The 17,073-nt window shown below is 49.6% G+C and overlaps 1 protein-coding gene across 2 annotated transcripts in view; it reads left to right on the top strand.

The window, feature by feature from the left end:
- The window catches only part of SMG6 (SMG6 nonsense mediated mRNA decay factor), a 107,890-nt gene that overhangs the window by 3,037 nt on the left and 87,780 nt on the right, over positions 1-17,073 (top strand). For both annotated transcript variants that reach the window (XM_065853202.2, XM_065853201.2), the window contains exons 3-8: positions 1,411-1,603; positions 2,310-2,420; positions 3,155-3,261; positions 4,441-4,519; positions 5,473-5,583; positions 6,229-6,441. In XM_065853202.2, the coding sequence (XP_065709274.1) occupies positions 1,411-1,603; positions 2,310-2,420; positions 3,155-3,261; positions 4,441-4,519; positions 5,473-5,583; positions 6,229-6,441 (814 nt within the window). The remainder of the gene's footprint in view (positions 1-1,410; positions 1,604-2,309; positions 2,421-3,154; positions 3,262-4,440; positions 4,520-5,472; positions 5,584-6,228; positions 6,442-17,073) is intronic.

Genomic DNA, 17,073 nt, shown 5'->3' with positions numbered 1-17,073 from the left:
GGCATTTGGTAGGCTGGAGATACTGGTATACTAGAAGAAAGCCCTTGAGGTGCTGGAGTGAGTTGAGAGAAGGTGAAGGGGCTGGAGCACAAGTGTGATGGGAGCAGCTAAGGGACTGGGGGGGTTCAGCATGGAGAACAGGAGCTGAGGGGAGACCTGATCTCTGAACTTCTTGAAGAGAGCTTGGAGCATGGAGGGTGTTGGGTTCTTCTCCTGAGTAACAAGCAATAGGATGAGAGGAAATGGCCTCAAGTTGCACCTGAGGAGGTTCAGGTTGGATCTTGGGAACAATTTCTTCCCCAAAGGGTTGTTGGGCATTGGAACAGGCTGCCCAGGGCAGTGGTGGAGTCACCATCCCTGGAGGGGTTGAACAGATGTGGAGATGAGGTTCTCAGGGACATGGGGTAGTATCAGTGTTGGGTTAATGGTTGGACTCAATGATCGTGAGGGTCTCTTCCAGCCAAAATGATTCTATGATTCTGTGTCTCAGAGATCTGGAGATGGGGCAGTGGCTCGCTGGCTTTTGCTGTGCTGGGACTGTCATGTACCAGTGCTCTGTGGGTATCGGAAGGAAACTGCAGGCAAAGATATCGTTTGTCTGAGCTGGGAGCCAAGCCACGGCTTATTGTGGTTGTGGAATTCTGTGCCTGCGTCACAGGGATGTGAGGGAGCAGGACGAGCACCTGCTGCAGCTCTTGGGTTCTTTTTGCCCTTACTGGAGCTGGTCTCTCTTGGTTCCAGCGCTCTCACATGCTTTCAGTATTTACTGGGGGACTTCTGCTTCATTTTCTGCCCTCGCTTCTCTGCTCTCTAATTTGCATCACGGGCTTCAGGGGCGGCGACTGTTGGCTCGTGCTTCTGAAGCGTTGCGTGGGTTCCTGATGCCGTGTAACTGCAACGGCACCTTTGAGGCGCCGGGTAGTTTTCCTCCTGACACTCTGTGACATACAGCAGTCCCATGGAAGTGGCCTGGTGACCTCAGCTAGCGAGAGGAAAGTGACAGTGGTGCACTGGAGGGTAGTTATTTTAACGTGGCAGCAGCACATTTCTGCTTGGCATCTTTCACGTTTACTTGTGACTTCCATGTCTCTGGGGGCTTCCCTGGAGACTTATTTTCAGAGCTGACTGGCAGCAAATTCAGCAGGTGAGCTCATTTCAGGGCTTGTACTGTGTTTTGGGGACTTGTGCTGTGGACTGCAGGATGGGATATGTCTACTTGAAGCAAGTACTGCTGGTCAGATGGACTCGTGTAAAAGCATCACTTTGCCCCAGTGTACGAGCCCGCTGAACTGCTGGCATCTCGTGCTTGTTGGGCAAAGAGCAGCTGGTGACTTGGGACATATCCCTGGCAGCTCAGGATCAGGTTGGGCAGTTGCTGTTGTGTTGACCGTGGATTGTGTTTCACCATAGGGTGGAGATGCTGCAGCTGTACGAACGATGCATCCTGATGGATATTGAATTCTCCGATACCCAGAACGTGGACCAACTGCTGTGGAAGAATGCGTTTTACCAGGTGATTGAGAAATTCCGGCAGCTTCTCAAGGATCCTCAAGGAGAAAATGCCCAAGAAATTCGGAACAAACTGCTCCAGCTTCTAGATGAGGTAAGAAGAGAGAAACATCCCAAACTCCACTAAACCTTTGGGTAGAATTGGCAGGTGTTTAGAATGGGTTGGTGTCACTGGACACACTTCTTGATCTTTCTCATATCTCTGCGCCTTGGGCCACGCTTGTGCGAGGAAAATGCGCAGACAGATTATGATTTATTGTGGCAGGTGTAGATCCAGGTGGACATCTGTTTTAATTTAAACCAGGCTTGTTTTGGTGTGTTTTACCTTAATTTGAAATTGACTTAAGCTAAAATGAAATGAATGCCCTGAACTGGAAATAAACAGAAGCATTCCTGGAGATTTGTGACATCTTTATCCAATTTGCTTAAAAGTCATTCCGTTAAACGGTGCAGCTCAGTTTACTCTTAGTAGAAGGCAGGTTGACGGATCTGTGAGTCTGTGATCCGAGAGGATGTGTTTTGTAGAAATAGGTTGGTGGGAAGGGACTGCTGGAGAGTTTTAGTGCAACCTCCTGCTCAAAGCAGGACTCCTCAATCAGATTTGTCTTGATTTTGTCTGCTCAGTCTTTAAAAAAGCTCTGAGGTTGAAGATCCTCTGACCCCCTCGTTGTTTTCCCAAGAGAAACAGCCCAAACCTCATGGAGAGGGACCTTCTTTCTTGCAGGTGGCAGGGATGGTGTGGTGATTTTGTGCTCGCTCTCAGAAGGAGTGTAACACCCGAGTACGTGTGTGTTTTGCAGGGCACTTCTTTTTTTGACGGGCTGCTCCAGAAGCTGCAAGTGTCATACCAGTTCAAGCTAGAGGACTACATGGACGGCATGGCCATCCGCACCAAACCTCTGAGGAAAATGGTAGGTCGGCTTCCTCCTGGAGATTTCTCCTCCGGTTAATCGTATACAGTATGCTGAACTCAGCGTGCTGCCCTTGCCAAGAGGCAGGCAGCTGTACTCGGAGCAGATGTCACTATGTTTGCAGGGAATCTTTCTTAGCTGTTAGAGAACTTCTTGAACAAACTCTGGTATGTTAACATTTCTCAGCTTCTTTTGCAAAGAACAACTTTTTTTGTACCAGCTCTGTGACCAGGGCTAATTAAAGGAAAGAAGTGTCCCAAGGTGCCCTGGCTTCGCTTTAGGTACTGAACATCTCTTATTTCTGCCTGTGGAATCTGGAATAATGAATGAGGAAAGCTCACAGTTGCGCTGCCTCCCTGGCACTTGACAGCGTATTGCCCTGAGCTGTGAGTGCAGGTGCAAGCGACAGCTGGGAATGGATATTTTAGTCCAACTCCATTCCCAGAGAGCTGGATTTGTCTAACATCTGTCTTCAAATTGGTCATGGCCTGAAAATCTCTCTTCTGGAGAGAGATGGGATGTCGTTGTACAAGAGGAGGTGTTTAGGGGATTGGCTTGCCCCTGCAAATGCTGAACCAGTGCCATGGAGCCTTGTCGTGTCATTCTGCTGCCCTTTTGTGAGACCTTCGGTGTGTCGGTGACCTCCTCGTAGCTCTCTGCAGTCCCTGGGTGCTCCCAGGGTGCCAACCAGGGCCATGCAGGTCCCACACGATGTGCTGAATGCTTCTTTGCAGGTGAAGTACGCGCTGATCAGTGCTCAGAGGTGTATGATTTGCCAAGGGGACATTTGCCGATACCGAGAACAAGCCAATGACACTGCGAACTACGGAAAGGCCCGCAGGTATTGTTATTGACTGGGGAACTGAGCACAGCTCTTCTTCTGTCTACAAGGGATGCATCTCATTTCATGCTTAAACTTGCCCCTAGCCAAAGAGCTCTCTCCTGTGAAGCTGAAGGATGAATCCTGGCCTGTTCTGCTGTCCCAGGGAGCAAACCAGCAGATCCAGTCTCACTGCAGACAGCTAGTGTGGAAGTTGTCCCGTGCTGGGAGGGTTTGTGCTGTTGAGGCTGGCAGAATGGCTCGTATTTTCTGGTAGCTTTACAGCTAGGAGAGGTTCCCATGTGTCCATATGTTCCAGCTGCATCGGGAATTACTGCATTTGTTTCTTGTCATTCTTGTTTTTCTGATTTTTTTTTTTTTTTTTCCTGAAGTGAAAATTGATGAAGGGGGGGCCAATGAGACCAATGTAGGGAATGGAGCCCTGAAATCTGTAGAGTTCAGGAGAACAGAGCAGGGAAAGCTGCCCCTTTTGGAGTCTGTGGGCGTCGAGAAATATGGTGATATCTCGAGGGGACTGACGGAAACATAGCAGGTTCATGATGTACCTGAACAGTGTTGGTGGATCTGTGTGGCATGATATAAGCCAGAGAGTGGATAATACAGTGGAGGGAAAATAGGACAATGGAGGGGTGAATGGACTGCCACTGGATGGATGCCTCTGCTTTTGTGATGATTAAGTATCTTGAAAATGTTGGAAATAGAATCATAGAGTCGTTTCAGTTGGAAGAGACCCTCAGGATCATTGAGTCCAGCCATAACATAACTCTAGCACTAAACCATGTGCCTAGAATGAGCTGAGCAAGAAGTTTGGCCCCAGCTGCCATGGAGCTAAAAAGGTGACTGAGGGAGAAATGTTTCCTGAAGAGCCTGTTCTCTGTTCCTGAGGCTGCATGGGGCAGAGCGCTGGCAGGATCTGGCTAAACGCTCATCTTCAGGCTGAGCCAAGAAGGTTTATTTCTGCAGTTGTATGTGCCCCCCCTCTCATGCTGTGCCTCCCCAGGCTGGTGCAGCCTCGCTGCCTGTGCAGGCTCTTGCAGGCAGAGGGCACTTGTGCAAAGGGCCTGTCCCCTGCGGGACTGCCAGTGCTGTGGTGCAGGGGGAATTTTCACCTTTAACAGCAAGGAAGGCAGCCTGGTGTCCTTTCAGTAACATTTTCTGTCTTGTTCTTCTGTTCTTCAGCTGGTACCTGAAGGCTCAGCAAATTGCTCCCAAAAACGGCCGCCCGTACAACCAGCTGGCACTTCTGGCCATCTACACGGTAAGATGCTCATCAGGCAAGGATGTCGCAAGCGCAGGAGGAGCCTCTGGGATGGCTGTGAGATTCCATCTGGTGGAGAAAGGCATTGTTTAGGGCAGTGCTCCCAGATGTTTGGGTGTTTTTTAAAAAAAAGAAAAGACTTATGGCAGGATGTGCTGTGTGAATCACAGCTGCTGTGGCTCCAGGCAGCTTTGTTAGGTACACACTACTCCCTCAGGCTATTGGCATTTTGGGGACTGTTCAGTGGGCTGCTGAGAGTGCAGATGTTTTAAAAGTGGGTTGTGTGTCGAGTTGTGCGTGAGATTTCTGTGCTCAAGACCATGCTCCAAAGAAGATGCTGTTCCTGTTTGCTGTGTCTTCGCTGAACCTATGGGCACTGGTCTAAGCGACATCCACATGCGACTTTCTTAGGTTTGAGTTTTGCTGGCTGCTCCAGCCATGCCCTAAAACTTGCTTCAAGGAAGATGTGACAGCAGATAATGGAGGTGTCAGGCTGGGACCTCTTCTTTGTGAAACTCCTGTGGAGTCGTTGCCACATTCATGGTAATGTTGAAAAGAGTTATTTCCTGAGCCATCAGGAGTTCAGTATTTAAGCTGTTGTCCTTTATCGTGATGTCTGCTAAAAGACTGTTTTGTGTGAGCCACTGGGTTGATGGTTTTTCTAGCAGCTTTGGGGCTGAAACAGGTGAGTCCACAGGCTGCAGCATCACCTACCCTCCCTAACCCTGGCACAGGGCTTGTGCTTTGTGCTGGTGGTTGTAGGTAGCTGTGGATGTGGATGGAGAGTTCAAGGTCCTGCTTTTCATACTGTTCCTCAGCCTGTCTGTCTGTCCCTGGTGGTGCAGAGGGAGAGGCCATGTATATTTGAGGGGCAGGAAGGCAAAGTATGTGGGAGCTTGGCTCTGAATGCCCCAGAATCAGTGGCAGCTCTGAGTCTGGTTGTGTTTTTGCAGAGGAGAAAGCTGGATGCTGTCTACTATTACATGCGCAGTCTGGCTGCCAGCAACCCGATCCTCACGGCCAAGGAGAGCCTCATGAGTCTGTTCGAAGAGACGAAACGCAAGGTGAGTCTTGGAGCAGCTGCCTGTGCTGGTTCTTCCATACTGGAGAGCTGTGGGAGAATCCAGAGAGGAGGGTGACGGGGCTTTTGGACTTGGAGTCACCGCTTACCTACTTGTAAGAAATTCCGTGTTGAGAGTTGGATGAGAGACGCAGTCTTTAGAATGATGGTGACCTTTCTGCCTCTCCTCAGACTCCTTTTGGGGTTGTTTGGGCAGCTCAATCTCTTGTTTCTGGTTCAAAAACTGTAAAACAGCTAAGCTCAGAGAGGGCTGTAGGTTGCTGTAGTTTGCAGCATGGCCTAGGCGTGTAGCATGATCATGGCGTTATCCCAGAGGTGCCCCACAGGGGTGGGCAAGAGAGGCCGAAGTCCCTTTGCGCCCCAGAGGGTCGCCCCAAATCAAAGATGCAGCACCTTGGCTGCCACACACTGCTAGAACTGGACACAGCTGCTCCTGTCTTGGGGCAACTGGAGTTGAAAACCTCTCACCTGCACTGTCCTGTAGTATCAGAAGCTAAATTCTGGACCTGTCAGTGAGTTACTGTGGTTCTGAAGCAAGGGGAAGGGCTAATTTCTCCATGTGATTGAAATTATATACTTTTCCTGAACTGTGATCCCTGGGTGAACTGAATCTGTCCTGTCTCCCTAGGCTGAGCAGATGGAGCAGAGAAAACATCAGGTGCTGGATCTGAGCCCCAGCCGCCGGGGGAAGGGCAAGAAACCCATGTTGCGACAAGTTGGAGATGATGCCACGCGGCTGGAGATCTGGATCCATCCTTCACACCCCCGCTCCTCCCAGGGCCACGAGTCCGGCAGGGATTCCGAACAGGACAACGGTCTTGGGAACCTCAGCCCCAGCGACGTGAGTACTGCAGGAGGCGGCAGTTGGCTTTGGTGTCATGTGTTTGGAATGCAGCGGAATGACACTGGATCTGTTTTGCTTTCCTGTTGCTAAATTTTCCAGTGTTTTGGCTTCCCCTATGGGAGCTGTGCCTGGGTCAGGCTGCGGAGCTGGTGACCTCGTGCCTCTCATGTTTAAGGCATGTTGTTACCATCCATTTCTTGGCAGCGTGTGCTGGCGTGGCTGATCTGGAAAAGGAGAGGCACAAGCAGAAGAAGCTGTAAAATGCCTCTGCTGAGGGCTCTAACTTGGGTGAGGTTGCTGGTGGGAAATAAGGTCAGATGCTGCAGACCGGGGTTAACAGTGACCCTGTAAGCTCAGAGGCTTGTTCTGGAAGTGGATCACTTGTCCCAGTGCCAGATGGTTCGAGGTTTGCACTGGATATGTGAAAACTGTGGGTTCAATTTCCATTATAGGTGTTTTATTTGTATTACCTGTTCTGCTAAGAGGCCAGATTATTGCTTTTTTTTGCAAGGATTTCAAAGAAAAAAATAAGACAACATCTCCAAGTCTGTTGGAGCTGTGTACCTTGCGAGAAGAGCCCATGAACTCTGTTTGTCAGGCAGAGGAATGCAGGCGCAGGCAGTGGTGGTCGGGAGCTCATCCTCTAGGAATCCTTGCGCTGCTTTGGCACATGCGGCTTGCAGGAGAACTTGCCAGGGAGCTCTGGGCTGCCTGTCCTAAAATGGCTGTTAAGGATGCGAGTTTAGCAGAGCTGGGGAGACCTTCTCCACACACTGCGGGGCCCGGAGCTGCTCAGACACGATTGCACTTTTAGAACTCATGTGTGACTTCAGCTGGGTGGAACTGGGGTGAAGTCTTGGAGCTTTGAAAGATAAGCTCTGGCACACAGCTGCAGCATTTTTAAGATGTTACTGCCCTTGGTTGTTTTCCCTCTCCTCAGCTTCTCTTCTGGAGACCTTTGCTTCCTCAGCATCATTGAAAGGAGCATGCCAAGCTTTAGCCTCTCCATAAATCATTGATGAAGATGGTTTGACATAAGATGCTGTGAGTGTTTTTGAGGCACTAGGGGTTTCTCTTTGGCAGTCCTCCCATGTGAGACGGTGTAACGGCTTAGCAAAGTGAGGGTTGGTGATGTCTCGTTGTTTATTATAGTGCAGTGCTGTTTGCTAGAGCTGGCCCTGGGTCTGTTCACCGGGGGGCTGTGCTCTCTGAAGTGCAGGTCGCTGCCAATGCCTGTACAGATTGTGTGTCTGATTACTACCATTAGTCTTGATTTCTTCATCTGTTTGAAATGTTGGCTCGCTGAAAGCACAGGCTTTCTGATCGTGGAGAGGCCAGACAATCAGAAATTTAATGGCAAAAGGGGGAGCTGAGGGTGCAGGTTCGGGCACTGACTGCTGTGGTGACGCACTGTACTCGTGTTGGCACAATTGCTGATGGGACCGTGGTGTGGCCATCTCACCAACTGATCTGCACTGAAAATAACCAGGTGACAAGGAAGCCTTAAGCCTGTGTCTCTGCCAAAGCTCCCGTGCTGTGAAGCTCTGGGCTGGATAAAGACAGCAGCTCTTCAGGAAGCTCTGGACTCCTCGCTGCTTGAAGCTACAGCCTCTCACCCTCTGACTCACGTCTCTGGGTGTTTTCTCCTACAGAAAGGAGCGCAGCAGCCCGTGCGTTGCCACGGTGTGGCACTGTTTGGCCTCGCAAGGTCCCTGCCTGCGCCAGGGACCGGCAGCAGCCTTGGTCCTGGCAGCCCCTCTGCCCCACGTCCTGCAGCCGGGCAGACGGGAACAGCTCTTCTCCCAGGGGACGTGTGCCAGCGCTTATGTGTCATTTGGGGGAAATGAGTCTAAACTGTGTCGCCGCCTCCTTGGTCCCTTCCTTGACAGCTTTAGCCCTTGAAAAGACTGAGACGAGCCGTGTTCTTTTGTTTGTACTGACAGCTCTGCAGGTAGTTCCTTGGGTATTGGTCTTTACAGCAGCTATTTCTGGGCCACAGAGTGCAATTTTGCAGGGTAGAATGGCAGTGTTCAGCTTTCAGAAGCAGATGCAACACCACCACGAGTGTAGACCCTGACTGCGCTGGACTCGTACAGGGCAGAGGTGTAGGAAAGAGGCTCTTCCTTCAAAGCCAGCCCAAGCCAAAGGTGTTTTTACTGTGGAGATGCTGTTCATTGGTGACAATGTATTGGTTTGGGATGTTTTCTGTCCTCAGTGAGCGCTTGCTTGATTGTGCAGACAGTCAGGTGCCAGCCCTGTGACGTGGCACACGTGGCAGGGAGATGCTGCACAGTTCCTCTCCCAGGAGCTGCTGATGCGCACGCTGTCCCTGTCAGCGAGCAGCGCGTCTGCTCAGCACATGCTTACACATCTCCTCTCGGTGCTGACTTCATTTTTCCTTCTGTAAGAAGACACATCATTACTTTATTTCAGGGTTAGGAGGCAACTGGATGCAGTTAGTAAAGTGTGATGGCAAGTCTGCAGAAGGCCAGCTCGCACTGTGGCCGTTGCTGTGACGAGGGAAGGTGACATGCAGTGCTGACGCTTTGCCCTGGCACTCTGTGGTTAGGTAGAGGCTTGGCATAGCCACTGCTTTCACAGTTTGCTACATCATGTTTTCTAGGAAGATGGAACTGTAAGAACGGACCATCCGTCCACACCGAGGGGCACGCTCCTCCTTTTGGCCCATTCCTCCATATCTGGATTTGGCGCTGCTGTCACCGAACATGTGGGACAGTTTCAAAGTGAGCTGAAGGAGTGTTTGGGTTGTAGCCTGCCTGTTTCGTGCATCAGGCTTTGTCCGTTATACCTGCAGTCTTTTGGGGTTTCATTCTGTGAGTGGCTGTTCTCTGTGGTTTCTTTGCGTGTTTCTGGGTGTGCAATGGCAGGGGAGTCCAGGCTGAGCCAGTGCCCTGGTGACCTGGCAGTGTTGGGTCACTTCATGTGGGATTCCAATCAGAAATGCAAAAAAGGAGGCTGAACCAATGAGCTTGTGTTGCTTTTTTAAAAACAGCTGGACAGGGCAAAGTGAGCTGAAGAGCTGAGTCTCTGCCATGTCTTCTCTGCCACTGGTTTCACTTGCCGTGGGTCCTTATTGATCTTAAATCTGATAGTACCGTACGCAGCTTACTGTGCAGACGGTGAATTGGTAAAGTAAACAGGGCAAACGTGCTGTCAACCTCTTGAGAAAGTGTTAATATTACACTGAGTTTGAGATTTTAATCACCCCTGTCAGGAAATGCTGAGTTAAGGTTCCCACAGTTGCTGTTGCCCGCTGCCTGTGCTCTGCAGTGGATATTTCCTCGTGTTATCACGCAGAGTGTGTGCACTAATGAAGATTACTCCATCACTGCAGCTAAGATGAGGGAAGAGAGCTTTTCCCTTGGCACAACAGCCACACCAGTAATTGAATAATTCTTCTCTCCAGATGTCCGAATACTTCAGCATCATTAGAGAATTAAGTCTAACCTCTTCGTGAGAGGTCAGTCTTGTAGAGCCATCAAAAGTTTGATAGGGCCACCCAAAAAGCTCTTAGAAAAGCTAAGGCTGGAGTCGAGATCTCTTGTCTCAGCCCTCCATGTCAGCTGCAGGAACCTTCCTGTTTCTCAGGCTGGGGGTTTCTCGGCCACTTTGCTCCATCAGCCTGTCCTTTGCTGGGACCGATCACGTGCGGGATGCTGGTGACCTGTGTATTCAGAGCTGGGTTCACCTTGATGTCACCACCCGTGGTCCCTACGAGCTTCTGGTTTGTTAAAAGGCTGTTGTGGTGCGAGGCGGGTGCCTGTGAGCGTGGCCCAGCTTGGCTCGTGCAAATACGCCACAGAGACAGCCCTGTTTACTGCAAGCGGCTCCCTTCACACTCAACTCTTTTCTCACCTTGTTACTCTTTTTCCATTCCATGTGACGCGAAATAAGTGACAGGCAACAGTGGAAATGCTATATTGCTATAATGGTGGTTGTTCTTCCATATAGGTGTGTGGATAAGATGCTGCTTGGAGAACTCGTTGTTTCTGGAGTGTCTGTCCTGAATCTCCAGGCTTTGGAGGGTTTCTCGGCGCTGCCAGCGTGGCTGGGTGCTTTTCCTCAGGACAGTGAAAGACTGACCTTTTCTGGGCAGACTCGTGAATAATCCCTGCTGGGCTCCCCCATTTGCTACCTCCATAGTGTCAGGTGGGCAAAGTGCTCAGAATGGTGCTTTTTTAGGAGCCTCTGATCTGGAAGGTAAATCCAGGCAGCTGGGGCTGTGCCCTGGTTTAGACGGGCAGCGTGGAAGTGCAGGTGTGCCTGCGTTCCCCCCACTGCCAAGACATGTCCCCCCAAAAGGGGGACCCTGTGGGCTGCACATGATGCCCCAAAAACCAGTGCTGACTCTTGCCTGCTTTCAGGGTTTTTTTACCCAATACTGTGCCTGTGCAAAGAGTGGAGGGGATGGAAACCACCGGACCAGCAGCTCCCAGAGATGCTCAGCAGTTATTTCTACTGAAACCATTTCTCACGCCCATTAAACACCTGAGCTGCACCAGAGCAGTGGCATAGGTGTGTCCGCAAAGGGAGGGGAACACGAGGGAGTGTTCCCTCTCTTCTCAGCACACGAGCTGGTAGCAGGATATACACAAAGTCTTACAGCGAGGCCTTGGGTCAGGCTGCTATCTGCACCTTGCATTAAGTCGAGAAGTTTGTCTCTTGCTATGGGTAGGTGCTCCCTTGTACATGACATGAGTGACCCCATCTGTTGTATTTTGGTCTGTCCTGGCTGTCACAGGAAGGCAGAGCTTCCCCTCCAGCCTGATGCTGTATTCTGTTCACACCTCTGCAGCACTGCGAGCCTCTGCTGAGCCTCCCTGCGGCACAAAACAGGCAGAGAAGCTCTTGAGGATGGGAATGGCACCAGCAATCAGCTGTTCCTCCTTACTTCCATCCTTTATCCACCACCCACCTGGAAAAGCAGTAGGAGATGTTGCATCCTGAATTTGTGTGCCCAAAGCGGGACCTGAGAGGGAGAAACCTGCAGTTCCCTCAGTCCTGCCTTCTTTCCTCACCCTGCGAGCTCGCAGGAACCCGTCAGATTTGGTTACTCATTCGTGGAGGTCAGGACTAGGTCTGGGGTTTTTTCCCTTTGTGTTTAGGAAACGGTTTACAAACTGTTTTGAGCACGGGGGAGCTGATGCCGTGCGAAAGAGATTTCTCAGCCTCTTCGCTGCTGGACTCGCGTTCATTCTCTGCCCTGCCTCGTTTTCTGTAATCTCTTTCTCGGTTGGCAGCGTGAGTGTTTCTCAGTGCTTTCCCCAGCCTGCAGCCCCTCTGCCTCCTAATATGACCTCGGTCACTAAACCACCTTGAGGCTTTATTTTTACTCTAGCCGTTTCGTTTCACATGGTAAGGTTTTGTTTCGTTCCCCTAGCAGTGAGAAGGCTTCTCTGCAGAGGAAGTAAAAGAGTGCCAGGCTGCAGTTGAAACTGGTTAAACACTAAAACCACACTCCTAGCCTCTCTGGGGTTTGAGACGTGACATTCAGCCATGCAACTTAGCACTGGCTTATTTTTTTAGTCTGCCAGTTGTGCACCCTCCCTGCAATTTTTTTTAATAAACGCTGGGTTTTTTTTACTTTAAATGCTGCTAAAAAATAATCTCAGCTGCAGTTCCTGCACTAGTGATCCTACAAGAAATGCCATTGCCCCTTGCCTGGGCTCGTGATGTGCTGTAGTTGCTCAGTGCTGCTCCACTGAAGCTCCCAGAGCTCAGTTTTACCAATTTAGCCTGTGCACGCGTGTCTTGTAGAACCCACATGTTGCTTTCCAGCGCAACTTGACCTTTTGTCACTACCCAGAAAGTGAAGGCTGAGCTATTGGTAAGAGTTTCCAGAAGTTGGTGATGATATTTCTTTTTTCCTTTTCATTTTAGACAATGTTGGTGGTTTTATTTAAGTGTAAAGAACAAGGCAGGAACTAATATTACTTGAATGGAAGAGACACTGACATGTTCTCCTTCCGGTAACAGGCATCTGGTGCTAATTAACGTGTGTAGAAGTATGGAGGTGGATCCGAGCTGGGAGCGCTACAAGGACATCAGTGGCTTGTGCCTGTGTGAGGGGCTCTGCTGTATCCCACTGCTCAGAGAGGCTGTGGTCAGGGGGGCAACACTTCAAGTTCCAACAAGCTTCTCAGACTCTAAACCCAAGTACAATCATCCAGAAACCGCCTTTCCCTGTCAGTCACTCTTTCCTCATTTCCTCTCCTGCTGGTGCTGATCAGCTGGGGATTTGTGTGTAACCAAACCCCCTCCTGCTGCTGCACATCGAGCCTTGCTCGTGGTGGCGGGTTTGATGCTGCGGGGTGATGTTGGGAGGGAGAGTTTGCACTTTGGATGAGAATATTGCCAGAATTGGCAGTACGGGTAAAGGAAGTAAAATGCCTAATAGCAGAGTTGGGAAATTTCCCAGAGCGGTGATTTGTCTTTTGTTAGTCTAACCTTGATCTTTGTCCGAAGTTGGCCGAGGCCAACTTTTTCTGCTGTCTGCTGTACGCTTGCTTTTTTGGGATGGGCACCTCATATTCTGCAGCCAAACCTCTTAATTCTGCCACGGGGAATGTTTATTTCTATTCGATATTGAATGAGCCATTTCCAGACAGGCTTCGCATCCACTGTGGAGGTGGGTATTAGGAAAGAAACTTCCTTCCGGAGGATCAGGGAGTGGAACCTGCTGGAATCTGTGTCATTTCCTCTGTCCTTGGCTCTACTCTTCCTCTCCAGCAGATTTCTTTGCTGCGTGATTCACAGTGCAGAGGGATATGCCTTCACACCCTGGGTTGTGCTGCTCAGGTAGGACCGAAGGCTCCAGAACTGCTCCAGGGATGCAACAAGGTGCAGAATGACCTCCAGGTTGTAGGAGCTTTGGACACGGGCTGCCTGGGAGCAGCTGCTGTTAGCCCAGCTGGGAGAGCGAAGGTTGCGTGCGATAATGCTGTCATCCTTCTGGAAAGCTCTGCCTTTGCTCAGCCTGTCGTCCAAATGTCTTCTCTGCTGGCCTAACTCCATCCCAAGCCTTTCAGGGTTAGAACTCTTCAGTCTTCACCTTTCTTAATTTCTCATATTATCTCTCTCCTTTGTGCTTCAACCCCACAAATAATGTACTCCGGAGTAGTGAAGAAGGCTGACAACACCCTGAGCTACATTAACAGGAGATCTCTTGTGACCAGAGCTCATCACACATTGCTCAGTGTCATTTTTCTGTCACAGGAAGGGGATGCTGTCTCCTGGCAAGCGGTACGTGTTTCAGCTGGGTTTTTTTGCTGATTGTGGCTGCTTCAGCATGTGGCCTCCTGCTTACCTGCTGTCCAGAGAACGGCTCTGCCTGGGTCATCGCCTGTTCTGCGCTTAACCAGCTGCAGCCTGGAAGAGCTGAGCTTGTATCCTAAATGACCTGCAGCACCAGAGCCAATTTGTACAAAGTTTTGTGTTGAAAGTTAACTTGATATCTCAGCTGAGGACTCTCTGGCATGTTTGCATAGATTCATAGAGTTTATAGCCAGCAGGGACCATTAGATCATCTAGTCTGATCTCCTGTATATCGCAGGTCCTTAAATTTCACCCTGCTACTCCTGTATGAGGCCAAATAACTTGTGTTTGGCTAAAGCTAAACTTCCAGAAAGACATCCAACCTTGAGAATCCACCCTTTTCCTGGGGAGTTCATTCCAGTGATAATTGTGCTGGTTCTGAAATGCTTACACCTTGTTTCCAGAGTGAACGTTTCCAGTTTGTTCTTGTGCTTTGCTATTCTGTGTAAAGAACCCTTAAGTACCACGGAGGCACTTCACACCCTGCAATCAAATCGCCTCCCAGTCTTTTTTGACACACTGAACAGATTGAGCTGTTTTAAGTTTTTCACTGTAAGACATCATTTCTAGCCTTCTAATCACTTTTATGGCTGTTTTTTTGACCCGTGCCAATTTTTCAGCATCCTTTTTGAAATAAGGGCACTAGAACTGGGTGCAGTATTTCAGTGTCAGCCTCGCCGCTGCCGTATATAGATGTAAATGTGCTGTCCAGTGCTCTACTCATGCGTCTAAGGGACGCGTTAACCCTTTTTACTGGACTTTTCATTGGAATTTAACCACTGTAGTCCCTAGAGCCTCTCCGGAGAAGCTACTTTGGGCACAGTCTCCTGCAGATTTAATTTGACATAATCCCAGAGGCACAACATGACATTTGATGCTGGAAAATCGCAGATTTTGAAGCGATTATAATAACCTTGTGGCTGTAGCCATCGTTACTGCTCCTTTTGCCTTTGTGTTACAGGCAGTTTGACAGCAGAATTTCCTTTCGGTTCGTTGATGAAAAGCATTGGCAGGGAGTCTCTACCAACCTCTTTCCATCCAGTTCAGTGAGGGCCCCTGAAGACCCCTGCTTTTTCAGGGCTTACTGAATCAGTTTTTAATCTCTTTAATGGTAATGTATTTTTCAAGAATGTTGCATATTACTAATTCATAGAAACCAAACTTAGATACGGTTTTGGTTGGAAAGGAAATAACACGCACATAAATATTCTATTCGACCTGTTTTCCTTAAATTAAAGCTTCTGCTAGTAAATTTGTTATTAAATAATGCTGAATTTGTTTATAGGTCAGATATTTGTTCTGGAACCAGTCAAGTTACTACTGCTTGATTTTTACGTTATTAAAGTGCACTATTTTCTCGCTTATGTGTCTCATCTCACCTGCTCCCCGCAGTGATGAAGGAAAAAATCAAAAGCTCGTTGGTTTTGCTGAGTTGCTTCCTAAATGCCTCTTTTTCTCTTGCTGGGTTGCTGACTTGTAACTCTTACAACCGTGAGATGTGTCGTGGAGCTGCTGCCCTGCAAAAGATGAGGAAGCTGCACGGGTGTCTCAAGGTCTCTTTACCTGTAAATTCATTTTGCATGCCTCAAGGCCACGGTACATCAGGGTTCCCTCTTTATCCCGTGTCATAGCAGATTGGATTTGACATTTGTGCAGCGCCCGATATAGAGTATTCAGGACTCTTACTGGAATTGCTTCTAACGTTATAGAAATTAATCCGGTTCAGGGCAGGACGTTGCGACTGCTGAACAGAAACCTGCATGTGGCAAGAAGGAGCCAAGGAGAGCTCAGTATCCATTTGTGGTTGCAGGTGGTATATGAAGAGGAATGATTACAGTAATTAGCCCAACTGGAATTTGCCCACAGCTCTGCAGGTACTTTGTAAATACTGCAAAAATGCCAGACAATCTTAATAGCCCTTTTGTCTCTTCTCCTTTGTGTAGGTAGCTGTTTGCACCAAACACTTCCCACCAGCACTTTACTGTTACAGGTGCAATTGCAACTGCATCGAAAAACAAACCTCCTGCTGGTATCTTGCCAGTCGAGCCCACTGCAGCATCCTGGGCTTTTCAGGAAGCTGTATCAGTGCTCTGTGTTATGTCAGTGAGACACTGCTGCGGCAAACACCCTCCAGAGCTGAGCCCTGCAGCTTTGGGACAGCGTGGGATAAAGGCTCGGGCTCAGCTTTGTAAGGCTGGCTGCAGGGCAGGTGAAAAACAGGAATTATTAACATGGTTCATCAAGCTTTTGAGCTGTGAGTGAGAATGTGGCATGGTTTGGGTGCTGGGATGTTATTTAATACTTGGGATGAGTGTGTTACATGTTTTGGAGCAGAGCTGTGTGGCTCTGTGGTCTGTGTCCCAACCTCTTGTCACTGAGGAGACCCCTGGACCCAGGAGAATGTTCCGCTGTGCTCCAGTCCATTCCACACCAGTGGAAACAGTGCATTTGTTACAGGCAGCTTTGCATCTGGTCTCTTGATTAATGGACTTGTCTTTTGCAGCCTATTTTGACTCTGACACCACTTTCTGCTCCACAGATGCTTTGCTGATGTTGAAGAAAGTTTGCCTCCCTTGATAAAGACCAGATCCTGAAATTTACTTCCAAACCTGAAGTAACAATTTTTAACTTGAAACACTTTTTCCCCAGGAGTGGCCGCTCCAGAATCCTTCCCTTATTTGGTGCCTCCTTCACAGCTGGGACTGATGCTCAGGTGCCAAAGCTTTGTGAGCTCCTCGCCGTGAGCCAAATGGATCTGTGCTGGGTTTGAACATGGCAGCTCCGTGTCACATCATGGGTTGTGGTACTGCTTGTCCTGTGCACCCCGGGGATGTTTCCAGTGTTCCTGTGCTGGGGTGGGAGACGCATTTTCAACCCTTTTTGGTCGGTCTCTTGAGGCTGGGTCTTGCTTTTGTCTTTTCTGGCTCAAGACATGAGAAACCTTTCCTGAAGCTGTCTGACCGCCTCTGTTCTGCGTGCTGTCAGGCCGTACTCCGCGTGGCCTCGTGGTGATTTGAGCTGGCTGTTCCAGGGCCGTTGCTATCTCTGCGCTCAGCTGCTCCGTGAGAGGTTTGTTAGTCACTGTTGATTTCTTCCATGGTAACAAATCCAGTTTGGTTGGCAGCGCGGTGTGTGAATGCTCCCCGAGCAGCAGTGGGCTGCTTCCTCTGGTGAGGTTGCCTCTTCCCAGGTGGATTTAGTCTGTCTGCACATGCTGACTCATGACAGCCCAAACAGCTGTTTTCAGCTTCAGGCACTACTGTGTGCAGGGACCCCTTCTTCTTCTTGACAGCT

Source organism: Patagioenas fasciata, chromosome 19 (genome assembly GCF_037038585.1).
Source record: "Patagioenas fasciata isolate bPatFas1 chromosome 19, bPatFas1.hap1, whole genome shotgun sequence".
In the NCBI taxonomy this organism is placed as follows: domain Eukaryota; kingdom Metazoa; phylum Chordata; class Aves; order Columbiformes; family Columbidae; genus Patagioenas; species Patagioenas fasciata.
This window is presented reverse-complemented; position numbering and strand designations above follow the sequence as displayed.